General features: G+C 36.5%; 1 protein-coding gene across 2 annotated transcripts in view; it reads left to right on the top strand.

Moving 5' to 3' along the window:
- Nucleotides 1-13085, top strand: part of PIK3CA (phosphatidylinositol-4,5-bisphosphate 3-kinase catalytic subunit alpha) — a 101438-nt gene that overhangs the window by 78793 nt on the left and 9560 nt on the right. For both annotated transcript variants that reach the window (XM_004385090.3, XM_023739355.1), the window contains 7 exons: nt 748-829; nt 1147-1311; nt 1531-1634; nt 3362-3533; nt 6472-6578; nt 7120-7241; nt 8258-8336. In XM_004385090.3, the coding sequence (XP_004385147.1) occupies nt 748-829; nt 1147-1311; nt 1531-1634; nt 3362-3533; nt 6472-6578; nt 7120-7241; nt 8258-8336 (831 nt within the window). The remainder of the gene's footprint in view (nt 1-747; nt 830-1146; nt 1312-1530; nt 1635-3361; nt 3534-6471; nt 6579-7119; nt 7242-8257; nt 8337-13085) is intronic.

Genomic DNA, 13085 nt, shown 5'->3' with positions numbered 1-13085 from the left:
TAGTAAATCATACTGCCTTGATACTTACTTTGTATACTGAAGGCACTTTTTTTTTTTTTTTTTTAAATTCTAAATCCCTGATAGAACTTTTTTAAAAAATAAAATTCAGTAGCCAAAAAAATAGCCGAAGTTTGGGTCAGTTTAGTTGTGGTTTAGTTGGTCTGTATATTACAGTATTACAATTTTTAGGAGTTCCTTTTTGTTTTTCTTTTTTTCTCACACTTCTTTAAAGTAATAGTGTCATAATTTATTTTCATTTATGAGGAAATTAACTTGCTACTTGGTAAGTATCCAGTGGTATATCTTAAAAAAGCAAGTGTATTACATTTCTGCAGAAAGTACATTAAAAACAAATTTTTGTCCAGTGGCCACAGTAGAACTGGTGACACTTCTTAGGGTTCATGTTGCTTAAGTAGGTAAATAGTATGAGCCATATAAAGAGTGCTATAAAATATATTCATAATTTTTATGAACTGTCAACTAAATTTTTCCTAAGTTCTTGTTCTCTATTTGGATTTTCCCTTTGTCTTCCTTGCTATCATAACTGTGTCTAAGTACATATGTATATATCTACACAACTATCGTGTTAAACACTGATTTCTTTTGATAGTTTAAGAAGGCTAGTAATGGTAAGAATGGTTTTAAAAGTGTTTGAAACTTCTTAAATGTTGTGTAATTGAAAAGTTAGACACTTAGGCCTTTTGAATAACATGCAAGAATGTTTTTTGTTTTATCTTTCCCATACAGACACTATTGTGTAACTATCCCTGAAATTCTGCCCAAATTGCTCCTGTCTGTTAAGTGGAATTCTAGAGATGAAGTAGCCCAGGTAAACGTATGCTTGATATTACTGAGTAACTATTGCACAAAATTGATGTTACTGAAAATATTTTCTCTCAGAAAGTCTTCATAAACGTAAGAGATAAAATAGACTGTTTTAAATTAATTAATAATGGTAATATAGTAGAGAGAAATACCATTCACACTGCTTCCACAGATAAAATTATTTAGAACTGAAAATTTTAAGCACTGTATTTATAAGTTTATCTAAACTACTAGTAAAATAAGTTAGGACATTTTTTTATAGGATTCATTTGCAACTATCGTTGCTTTTTAAATATGGTTTATTGTCTTTCTCACATGCAGATGTACTGCTTGGTGAAAGACTGGCCTCCAATCAAACCTGAACAAGCCATGGAACTTCTAGACTGTAATTATCCAGATCCTATGGTTCGAGGATTTGCTGTTCGATGCTTGGAAAAATATTTAACAGATGACAAGCTTTCTCAGTACCTAATTCAGCTAGTACAGGTAAAATAATGTAAACTAGTAAATAACGTTTTATTCTAAACCCATGCTGTTCCCAAAACCCACTGCATTAACTGGTTTTATGCTTTTTTAAGAAAATCCGTTTTATTTCTAGTAGTATCTACTTTCTTTCTGAAACGTGTTCTTTAACTCCAGTTATGCAGACACTGCTCCTGATTCATGTGGAGTTCTTTGTTTTGTTTTCTTTTTTTAATCACGTAGGTCCTAAAATATGAACAATATTTGGATAACCAGCTTGTGAGATTTTTACTTAAGAAAGCTTTGACTAATCAAAGGATTGGGCACTTTTTCTTTTGGCATTTAAAGTAAGTTAAATTATTTTCCCATTAAATTCTGTAATTGTATATTACTTGCCTTCTTAATGTATATATAAATATATTTATATTCAGTATAATAAATTATGATACAATATATGTAATGTATATGTAGATATACATTACTTATGTACTTTTGGTTTTTGTTTATCTGGAAGTGTTTTCCAGATATATGGCATACTATAAGCTTCACCTCAACTTTTTTCTCTTTGGAGTTAAGGAAGCTAGTAAAATTCAAAATTGAATTTTGTACATGAATGAGAGTGAAAATAATTTTAGGGATTTTTTGATGCTATTTTAAGCAAAGTAAAATTTGCTATGTCCAGATTAATGTTGCAGTAGGTTTCACTATATATATGGATTAAAATATCCCAAAATAAAGAAAAAAAATCATACCTTGGAATTCAGAACAATAATAACAAAATTCTAAGGCTCTTACTAGAAAAAAAGCTACTTAAGAATAAAAAATACTTTGCAGACTGTGATATATCTAATACTTAAAGTTAGAGGTCATATTTATATCTAATATGAGTTTAAAAGTGTTAAATCAAAAATAGAACCTAGAAGCCAGGTTTAAAATACCTTAAATTTCAGTGGTGAAGTTACCTCCGAGGTTCATTGTTCAGCCTGGGAGGGGATAGCCCCGTAAAACCAAATGAGACTAACGAGCTACAGGAGTCCATTGACAAGGGCCAGAAAGCAGAAGGGGACAAGGAAGCTGGTGATAGGGAACCCAAGGTTGAGTAAGGATATTGTTGATGTGTTGTGAGATTTGTTAACCATTGTCATAGGGCAACATTTGTAGTAACTGTTAAATGAGAAACTGTTTTGTTCTGTAAGTCTTCATCTTAAGTGAGAATAACAGCACAATTCGAAGAGCGTAGTCAGTATCACTGAACTGTGCATGTATAAATTTTTGAAATGGTGTATCTTTGGCTATGTGTATTTTCACCAAAAAAAAAAAAGGTTGAGAAGTTAGAGGGTTGATATGTTGTGGGGTTGTTAACCAATGTCATAAAACAACACGTGTACTTCTGTTTCATGAGAAACTATTTGTTCTGTAAGCCTTCACCTGAAGTACAATAAAAAAAAAAAAATACCTTAAATTTAGAGACAGTACAGAAAAGGGACGTGTATGGTAGAAGAGTCAAATAGTACTCACTGAACTCTTTGCCCCCTTTCTATCCATTTTATTATAGTTTTTGTGCCTAGTTTTCTTTTTTCATGTTTATGTATCTTGGGCTGAGATTAGTGAATGAAAAGGAGTTGAAATAAACCTAAAAAATAATTTGTTAAGTTTGTATTTCTAGGAACTATCTGAAATTCTTGTTTTGCTTCTAAAGGTTAAATTTTGAATTTTTTTATTGTTAGTATGATTGTAATATTAATTGGATTTAGAAGATAAGGTTTTCTATTTTCTTTTTAAAAACATTATTTGTATATTCATTTAAGACCAGTTATAGGAGAGGGAGAGAGCCCTGGTGGCGCAACAGTTAAGTGCTCAGCTGCTAACCAGAAGGTTGACGGTTCAAACCCATCAGCCACTCTGCGGCAGAAAGACCTAGCAGTCTGCTTCCATGAAGATTAACAGCCAAGGAAATCCTGTGGAGCAGTTCTACTCTGTCACATGGGTCACTGTGAGTCAGGATTAACTCCATGATAATCAACAACAACATTATATATATATATTTTTTTTAAATCTTGTACTGTTGTTTTAGATCTGAGATGCACAATAAAACAGTAAGTCAGAGGTTTGGCCTGCTTTTGGAGTCCTATTGTCGTGCTTGTGGGATGTATTTGAAGCACCTGAATAGACAAGTCGAGGCTATGGAAAAACTCATTAATTTAACTGACATTCTCAAACAGGAGAAGAAAGATGAAACACAAAAGGTATGTCACTTGTTAGTTTGCTTTTGAGACTTTTCATTGCCATGGGGCAGGGTTGTTTGGGAGCTCAGTGTATCCATTGATTATGGTCCTTGGAATCAAGCAGATTAGGATTCTGATCCGAGTTTCATTGACTCTTAGCTATGTAATGTTAGTCATATTATTTAGGCTTTTGTGATTCATTTTTCTCATCTGTAAAATGGGAATAATACTTTCTTTATAGGGTTGTTCTGAGAATTAAATTACATGAGATATGTGAAGCACCTATCTCAGTCCCTGGAACACTGGATGTGCCCCAAAAATGTTAATTTCCTCTTCTTACCCTGTTTTCCTCTCTTATATAGCCATTCATTTTTTAAATGATTCTTTCCTTGTCCTATGTAGTTTATTACCTTTTAGTAATAAAATTAGTGAAAAGAAGTTAGTTTTTCATTTCTAAGTTTAAAATGGACTCATAGTCATTTATAGTGAGTATATTACACTCTCTAGTCATCTGCAGTCTAGCTAAGACCTACAAGCTTAGTACAACTGAGGAGTATGAAATAAAATGTAAATGGTTTTTCATGACCTTTTCCTACTTCTATCCTTCATTCAGGGGCTCTGGTGGCACAGTGGTTAAGAGCTTGGCTGCTAACCAAAAAGGTCGGCAGTTTGAATCCACCAGCTGCTCCTTGGAAACCCTATAGTTGCTATGAGTCAGAATCGACTTGACGGCAGTGGGTTTGGTTTTGGTTTTGGATCCTTCATTCAAGGAGCCCTGGTGGCGCAGTGGTTAAAGCACTCGGCTGCTAACCAAAAGGTCGGTGGTTCAAACCCACCAGCCGCTCTGTGGGAGAAAGATGTGGCAGTCTGCTTCCATAGAGATTTCAGCCTTGGAAACCCTATGGGGCAGTTCTACTCTGTCCTATAGGGTCGCTATGAGTCAGAGTCAATTTGATGGCAGTGGATTTGGTTTTTGGTTGTATCCTTCATTCGATCCATCCACAGTGTTCTTCAGCTAAAAATGAGGTTTCAGTTGCCCAGAATATATGAGGTAGGCATTATCAATATGAGCAGTGTAATTTGTCCAGCCTCCCTAATTAATGTTTTTCTTCATCTCTAGTGAAATGTGGCGGGGGGGGGAATGCCCACTTTTATTAGTGAGCCCCCAAAGGTGAGAAAATTAGCAGTACTGAATGAGTTTTTCTACCATTTTCATTAATACTGCTTGAAAAGAAAAAAACTTTAAAAGAAAGTTATTGTATTAATCTAAATGGCATACAGTATGTATGAGTTCATTGCAGTTGTATTTAAGTTCAAATATGGATTATTAGAAAATCTGCCACCCATCGGTCAGTTGGTGTATGGTGGCTTCCATGTTGCTATGATGCTGGAAGCTATGCCACTGGTATTTCAAATACCAGCAGGATCACCCATGGTGCACAAGCTTCAGCAGAGATTCCAGACTAAGACAGACTAGGAATAGGGCTTGGTGATCTACTTCCAAAAATCAGCCAATGAAAACCTTAGGGATTATAACAGATTATACAGTAACCACAACAGTTAACTCAGACATACCAACAATCATGAAGGTGGCACAGGACCAGGCAACATTTCGTTCAGTTATTCCTAAGGTCACCATGAGTCAGAGCCCACTCAACAGCAGCTAACAACAATTAGAAAATAATCATACTGTATCTAGTTCTGGAATTAATGGGCACTAGGGGAATAGACTGCCTTGAAAGGATAAATTTTGTTACATTGTAACTGAGCTAAGAAAAAAGAAGCAATTGTAAATATTTACCAATTTGTAAATATAGGCATGTCCTATAGCTGGAGTTATCAAATTGGCTTTGACAAAATAGATTAATTAGGAACATGAAATTGATTACTCAGATTACCACTAGTTTAAATGAGATTGTGGTAGGGAACTAAAATTGCAGGAATAGCAACAAAAGCAGTTACTCTGAGTAGTTTTGTGTTTTATCATAACAACGAGTGATAAAGTATAGGAAGCACTGTGCTAACATTAGGGTTGACAGTTACAGAAAAAGAAATGCCTGTACATAAGCAAAAGCTGCCTAGTCAAGGACGACTAGATTTTCTAGCTATTTACTTATATATACTAAGAAAAAAATTATTACTAAAATTACAACATAAAAACTAATTTATTACAAATCCATAGCTCTTAACCTTTCCCCCTCCCCCCCATTTTATATTTTCAACGGGTAGAGATTTCTTAGAATGCCAGTTATTGCATAATAGCTCAGCAGTCTAGACTCTGTTTGAACTGATAAAAAGGGATGTTTCTTTGCAGCTACTTACTAGAACCTGAGCATAGTATGAGATTCAGTGTAACAAAGGTTTCTTGACAAGTCCTTTGCAGCAATTTTTTTTTTTTTTAGCCTTACTAGGCCTTTTCTATATCCAACAGAGAGAGATGTGATGTTTTCTGAAACACCAGAAAGTAAAGTTACTAAACTAAGCTAAGGTGATGCCTCCTTAGTCTTTCCTCTAGAGCAAGAAGGGTCAGCAAATGTTTTCTTAAGGGCCAGCTAGTAAATATTTCAGACTTTGCAGGCTATGTGGTCTCTGTCAACTGCTCAGCTCTGCTATTACAGCACAAAAATCAATACATAAATGAATGAGCATGGCTGTGTTCCAATACCACTTAATTTACAAAACCTGGTGGCTGACTTGCAGGCCATAGTTGACCTACCCCTGGTGTAGAGCCAAAACTTCACTTCTGTCAGCTTCTCACTGGAAGGTGTATAGTGCTGCCACTGTTGCTTCTCTTCCTGAGTTAAGCTGCTCTCGATTATAGCACCTAATTAATGCAGCCAATCCAGGATATGCACTTAAAGACTCCACAGTACTGAGGCGCTGGGATATAAATGAGATTAGCAAGTAGTTTTACCTTTTATGAAATCAATTTCTAACCTTGATTCTGTCTCTTTATCAGGTACAGATGAAGTTTTTAGTTGAGCAAATGAGACGACCAGATTTCATGGATGCTCTACAGGGCTTTCTGTCTCCTCTAAACCCTGCTCACCAACTAGGAAATCTCAGGTAAGGTACTGTATTGGAAGTTTTATCGAAGTATTTAAATAAACACCCCTTCTGTATAAAATCTCTAGAAAAAGTCAAAATGTCCATTATAATTAGAATGTTCGGTTCTATACGCTTCCTTCTCCCATTCTCCTGCTCTACAAAATAAGACTAGAAAAATTGTCTTAAGTTCAGAACTGCTTTTATTCCAACTGAGTTTTTACTATTCTAATAATGGAGTTTAAAACTTTTTATAGCCAGAATTTCTGGTATTGTAGGATAAGAAACGGAATGTATTAGGTATAAAACTAATATGTCCCAATATTTGTTGAAAATTCATATGCCCTTATATTATTTAAAAGCTTACCATTTATGTTTGCTCTATACTCACTTAGAAATGAATTCATAAATATAAATTGAGAATGTTTTAAGTTTTTGTATCACTTCAAAAATCTATACTGTGTATTATTTTAAAATAAATTCAATGGAAAAAAAATAACAAAGCTAAGATGCCTAGTAACGTTTTTAACTATTTTAAGTAAAGTTTTTAACTATTTTAAAGGCTTGAAGAGTGTCGAATTATGTCCTCTGCAAAAAGGCCACTGTGGTTGAATTGGGAGAACCCAGACATCATGTCAGAGTTACTGTTTCAGAACAATGAGATCATCTTTAAAAATGGGGATGGTAAGGAAGAGTATTAATGAACTTATGATGCACGAATTTAGCTGCCTTTTTATACACAGGCTATTTATGAACCTTGAAGACTATTGAAAGCCATTTAAGGAATATACATGTGACAGAACATATAACATTAAGCAAATGTCTTAACCTGTACAATATGCATGTGTAATTATTAAAAAGAAGTACTAGGCATAGAATTTAGAAGGCCTAAAATCAGTGTCTGACTGTCATTTGCTTAACTGTGTGAACATTCATTCCGTAAATATTCTATGTGGTAGGGCCTGGGGTTGTAGCTATAAACCAAACAGAATCCCTGCCCTCTTGGAGCTTACAGTCTAATATGGGAAAGAGGTACATTAAACAGAAAGTTACAAAATTAAAATTACACCATGGTACAAGGAAAATACATAGTCTGCTTAAAAACAAAACAAAACAAAAACCCCAAGAACCAAAGCCGTTGCCGTCGAGTCGTTTCTGATTCCTAGTGACCTTATAGGGCAGAGTAGAACTGCCTCGTAGGGTTTCCAAGGAGTGGCTGGTGGATTCGAACTGCTGTCCTTTTGGTTAGCAGCTGAGCTCTTAACCACTGCGCCACCAGAGCTCCATAGTCTGCTAAGGACCCATATAAAAGAAAATCTTAACTAGGAGAAAAAGGCTGTGGAAGGAAAGGATCATGGATAGTGACCGTAGAAAAATAACATTTCAGCAGTGAATTCTGTTGATTCCAGTATTTTGATACAAATATCTGTATTCAAATTTAAGGATTTAGAAAAATAAGTACTTGAAATGTTTAATTAAGAATTTTTGTGAAATACGTGCTAGCTTTATCTAACATTGTTACGCAGATGTTCTTGTGCAGATACTTTAGAAATGGGTTAAAGAATCAGAATATTGCTTTCTTATAGATTATTTTGAAGAGTAAATATAGCTCTGTTTTTTGTTTGAAAACATTGTGATGACATCATACCTAAATTTCCATTTGTGGCGTTGAGTTATGATACATATTATTTGAATTTCAGATTTGCGGCAAGATATGTTAACACTTCAAATTATACGCATTATGGAAAATATCTGGCAAAATCAAGGTCTTGATCTTCGGTAGGTAACCAACAAAGCAACATGTATGCTGAACGTTAACTTATTCTGAAAAACTAAACTATTAGTAAGTTTTTATTGTGTATAGAAGCATGTAAAGACACGTATCTATAAAGAAATGTATTCAGTAGTAATTAACAACAGTTGATTTTGCTAAGGTACTTTCATTTGTCCCCCTCTTACTTGGTTTAGAATAGTTAATGAGATTCATCTAGGTAAGAAGAATGGTCTCTAATGAGCTTGCAAAGACTGCAACTGCCTCTGGAGCATCACCACTAGGAACAGGACGTAAGAGGCACAAAAGGCATCTGTTTCTGTCCAGAGTTTTAAGAGTTTCTTTCATAGTAGAAATTTTCTAATTCTAAAACTTTATAAATAGTCTAATCTTGAATCAATTTTGCAGCAAATATATGAAATCAACTAATTTTAAAGTTTTTGTCAGTCCATTGGTTTCTGCCCGACCTTTCACAATTATCAGTATTATCTCCAAGTTTTCTGTCACACTTCATCTTATCCTAGTCATTGACTGGTCCTAGGATTGCAGCATCTGGCAGGAAAAAAGCAATTTTAGGTGACGTGGGGGAAGAACTATATAGTGGCACCAGCGTCCTCCCTTACTCCATCTTTCCCAGATCCCCCAGAGAACCGTAAGAATCTGTCCAGTGGTGATCCTCCCTTTGCCCCTCTCATGTTGAGTGTGAGCACACATTCATGAAGGTTTGTGAGCCAGCCCTTGATGCCTTATATTCCCGTTTTAGATAACAAATGTTTCAATTACCCATTCCAATTCTGTTATCAAACCATTACTCTGAGGGTGGTGTTCAGCATGGTATGTCCATTTAATATGATGTTTCTTGGCCCATTGGTGCACCTGTGGGCTGTAAAGTGTATTCCTTGGTCTGATGAAATATAACTCGGTGGCCTAAATTAGTACAGTGTCTTTGTTCCAATCCCTTAATGGTGTTTTTGGCATTTGCATCCGTCACGGGATATGCAAAGCCCAGTCTGGAGTAAGTATCTATTCCTGTGAGGACCTGTTGGTAGGCATCTGGTGGCACCGGCATCATTGGTTCAATATAATCAACTTGCCAGCTATGGGCAGGGCTCTACCCTCTGGGGAATCTGTCCCATAGCCATCTGCAACCTCTTTCTTGCTGGCAGACAGAGCAGTCCTTATTGGCATTTTGTGCCTCAGGGGTTGCAGGAGGGATGTGTCTAGATTGAGCCCATCTCTGCATTGCTGAAGCACCCCCAGGTCCACTCATTTTATAGACCCAATTGACCATGTCAAGTGAGCATACCTACAGGTCCACTTGCTGATTCTAATCGCCCTTCAATCCAGGAAGCAGGTTCTTCTGGTGGGCGCCGATGTGTCCTACTCTAATGCACCCTCTAAAGTCCCAGAGTGCTTTGCATAGATCTGTGCTCCACACAGGTGTTGCCTTAATAGTCCAATCTGCCACCTCCCATTTGCCGGACCATATAGCCAGACCATTGGCTACTGCCCATGAGTCGGTAAAAATCCAAACATACAGGCTTTCACCATTGCCTAATTCTTCCATCATGGCTAGGAAGACAGCATGCAGTTTAGCCCATTGAGCTGACCTGTTCTTACCTTCTTCAATCAGGGTCTTTCCATGTGCTGGTCTTAATGCAGCAGCTTTTGACATCAGATGTTGTCCACGTGCCTTGAAGTGTCATCCATGAACCAAGCCCCTTCTGCTGGTCTGCAGAAAGTTGTTCTTAGGGCACTGTACATTTAGCAATGGTCTCTGGCAGCTTCTCAGGTGGTTCCAGGGTAGGACCTATGGAAAAAGAGGCTACCTGCTTGTGCATACATTGGGTGCCTCCCTGCATTACCCAAGTAGCTTGTTCTTGTATGAACCATTTCCATTTTATTATGAAACTATTTTGGGCACCACCTTCCTTATTAGAGTGTTTCTTTGACTTCACCCAAGACATTATTGGTATTTCAGGTCTCATGATGATTTTATGTCCTTTTTTCATTGAGGCAGTCTCAGTCTACGCCCAATAGCAGGCACGTAATTGCCTTTCAAATGGCATGTATTTTGTTGCAGCATCTGGAAACTATCTAGTCCAGAATCCCAACAGTCACCGTAGGGCAGTGCTCTCAGGTTTTTCGCATAAGCTCCACTCTGTATAAGCACGTGTGACAGACACCTCCAAAATCATGGTTGAATGTGGATCATAAGGGCCTAAAAGCAGGGAGAGTGAGACCTGCTTTCTGTAATTCAGACATAGTGTCCTGTTCCTCTGGCCCCCATTCAAAGGCAGTTTCCTTCCTTGTGGTTTTATGGTTGAGAGCCAGCAGTATTCCCAGATATGGAATATGTGTTCTCCAAAGGTGCCAATAACCAAAGTAGCTCCTAAAGCAGCCTATTTGGGCATATCAAAACAAAACAAGAAGCTAGGACACAGTAAGCAAACATAAAATTATTAAATAGATATAATAACTTATTGATGGCTTGGAGACAACAGTCAATATCAGATCACATAAAGAGGCAATCTGTGATGGCTTCAGCAAGCTCCCAAAATAAAGAATCTAGAAATTTTCCAGAGGAGGAAAATTTCTTGGAATTACCAGAGGCAGAATACCAAAGATTAATATACAGAACTCTTCAAGAAATTAGGAAGGAAATTAAGCAAAACGCAGAACAGGCAATAGAGAAAATTAAAAAGATTAGAGAAGAGCATGATGACGAATTTAACAGGCTGCAAGAATCCATAGAGAGACAGCAATCAGAAATCCAGAAGATTAACAGTAAAATTTCACAATTAGACAACTCAGTACAAAGTCATAGGAGCAGAATTAAGGCAATGGAAGTCAGAATTAGTGAGACTGAAGATAAAGCACTTGACACCAACTTATTTGAGGAAAAATCAGATAAAAGAATTTTAAAAAATGAAGAAACCCTAAGAATCATATGGGACTGTATCAAGAGGAATATCCTACGAGTGATTGGAGTACCAGAACGGGGTTGAGGTGGGGGGTGGATAACAGAAAATACCAAGAGAATTGTGGAAGATTTGTTGGCAGAAAACTTCCCTGATATTGTGAAGGATGACAAGATATGTATCCAAGATGCTCATCGAATCCCACATAAGGTAGATCCCAGAAGAAAGTCACCAAGACATATTATAATCAAACTTGCCAAAACCAAAGATAGAGAATTTTAAGAGCAGCTAGGGATAAACGAAAAGTCGTCTACAAAGGATAGTCAATAAGAATAAGCTCAGTCTACTCAGCAGAAACCATGCAGGCAAGAAGGCAATGGGATGACATATATAAAGCCTTGAAAGAAAAAAACTGCCAGCCAAGACTTACATATCCAGCAAAACTGTCTCTCAAATTTGATGGCGAAATTAGGGCATTTCTGGATAAACAACCTTAGGGAATTTGCAAAAACCAAACCAAAATTACAAGGACTACTAAAGGGAGTCCTCTGGTTAGAAAATCAGTAACATCAGATAACAACCCAAGACTAGAATACAGGACAGAGCAACCAGATATCAACCCAGATAGGGAAGTGACAAAAATAAAGCTAAAACACTGAAAACAGGGAAACAAATGTCAGTATGTAGAAGATGACAACATTAAAACAAAGAAGAGGGACTTAAAAAATGTAGACATAGATTTTGCATATGGAGAGGAAGTCAAGGCGATATAAAGACATAAAACACTGGTATAAACTTAGAAAAATAGGGGTAAATATTAAGGTAACCACAAAGGAAACTAACAATCCTGCAAGTCAAAATAAAAAACTAGAAAAATACAAAGACTCAGCAAACACAAAATCAACAACAATGAAAAAGTTGAAAAGAAAATACATAAAAACGACTCAGCACAGAAACTTAAGTGGAACAAAGAAACTGAACAACACACAAAAAAAGACATCAAAATGACAGCACTAAACTCATACCTATCAATAATTACACTGAATGTAAATGGACTGAATGTACCAATAAAGAGACAGTGGCAGATTGGATAAGAAACCATGATCCGTCTGTAAGCTACTTACAAGAGACACACAAACTAAAACTCAAAAGATGGGAAAAAAATCTGTCAAGCAAACAACACTCAAAAAGGAGCAGGAGTGGCATTATTAATCTCTGACAAAATAGACTTTAAAGTAAAATCCACCACAAAGGATAAGGAAGGACAGTATATAATGATTAAAGGGTCAGTACACCAGGAGGACATAACTATAATAAATGTTTACGTACCAACAACAGGGCTCCAAAATACATAAAACATACTAAGGGCATTGAAAAGAGAGACAGCTCCACAATAGTAGTAGGAGACTTCAGCACACCACTTTTGGTGAAGGATAGAACATCCAGAGGGAAGCTCAGCAAAGACACGGAAGAGCTAAATGCTACAGTCAACCAACTCAATCTCATAGACATAACCGAACACCCCACCCAACAGCAGCCAAGTATACTTTCTTTGCCAACGCACATGGAACATTCTCCAGAGTAGACCACATATTAGGCCATAAAGCAAGCCTTAACAAAATTCAAAGCATCGAAATTTTACAAAGCATCTTTTCTGCCCATAAAGCCATAAAAGTAGAAATCAACAACAGAAAAAGCAAGGAAAAAAAATCAGACACATGGAAACTGAACAACACCTTGCTCAAAAACTACTGGGTTACAGAAGAAATTAAGGATGGAATAAAGAAATTCACAGAATCAAACAAGAATGAAAACACATCCTACTAGAACCTTTGG

Source organism: Trichechus manatus, unplaced genomic scaffold (genome assembly GCF_000243295.1).
Source record: "Trichechus manatus latirostris isolate Lorelei unplaced genomic scaffold, TriManLat1.0 scaffold00132, whole genome shotgun sequence".
In the NCBI taxonomy this organism is placed as follows: domain Eukaryota; kingdom Metazoa; phylum Chordata; class Mammalia; order Sirenia; family Trichechidae; genus Trichechus; species Trichechus manatus.
This window is presented reverse-complemented; position numbering and strand designations above follow the sequence as displayed.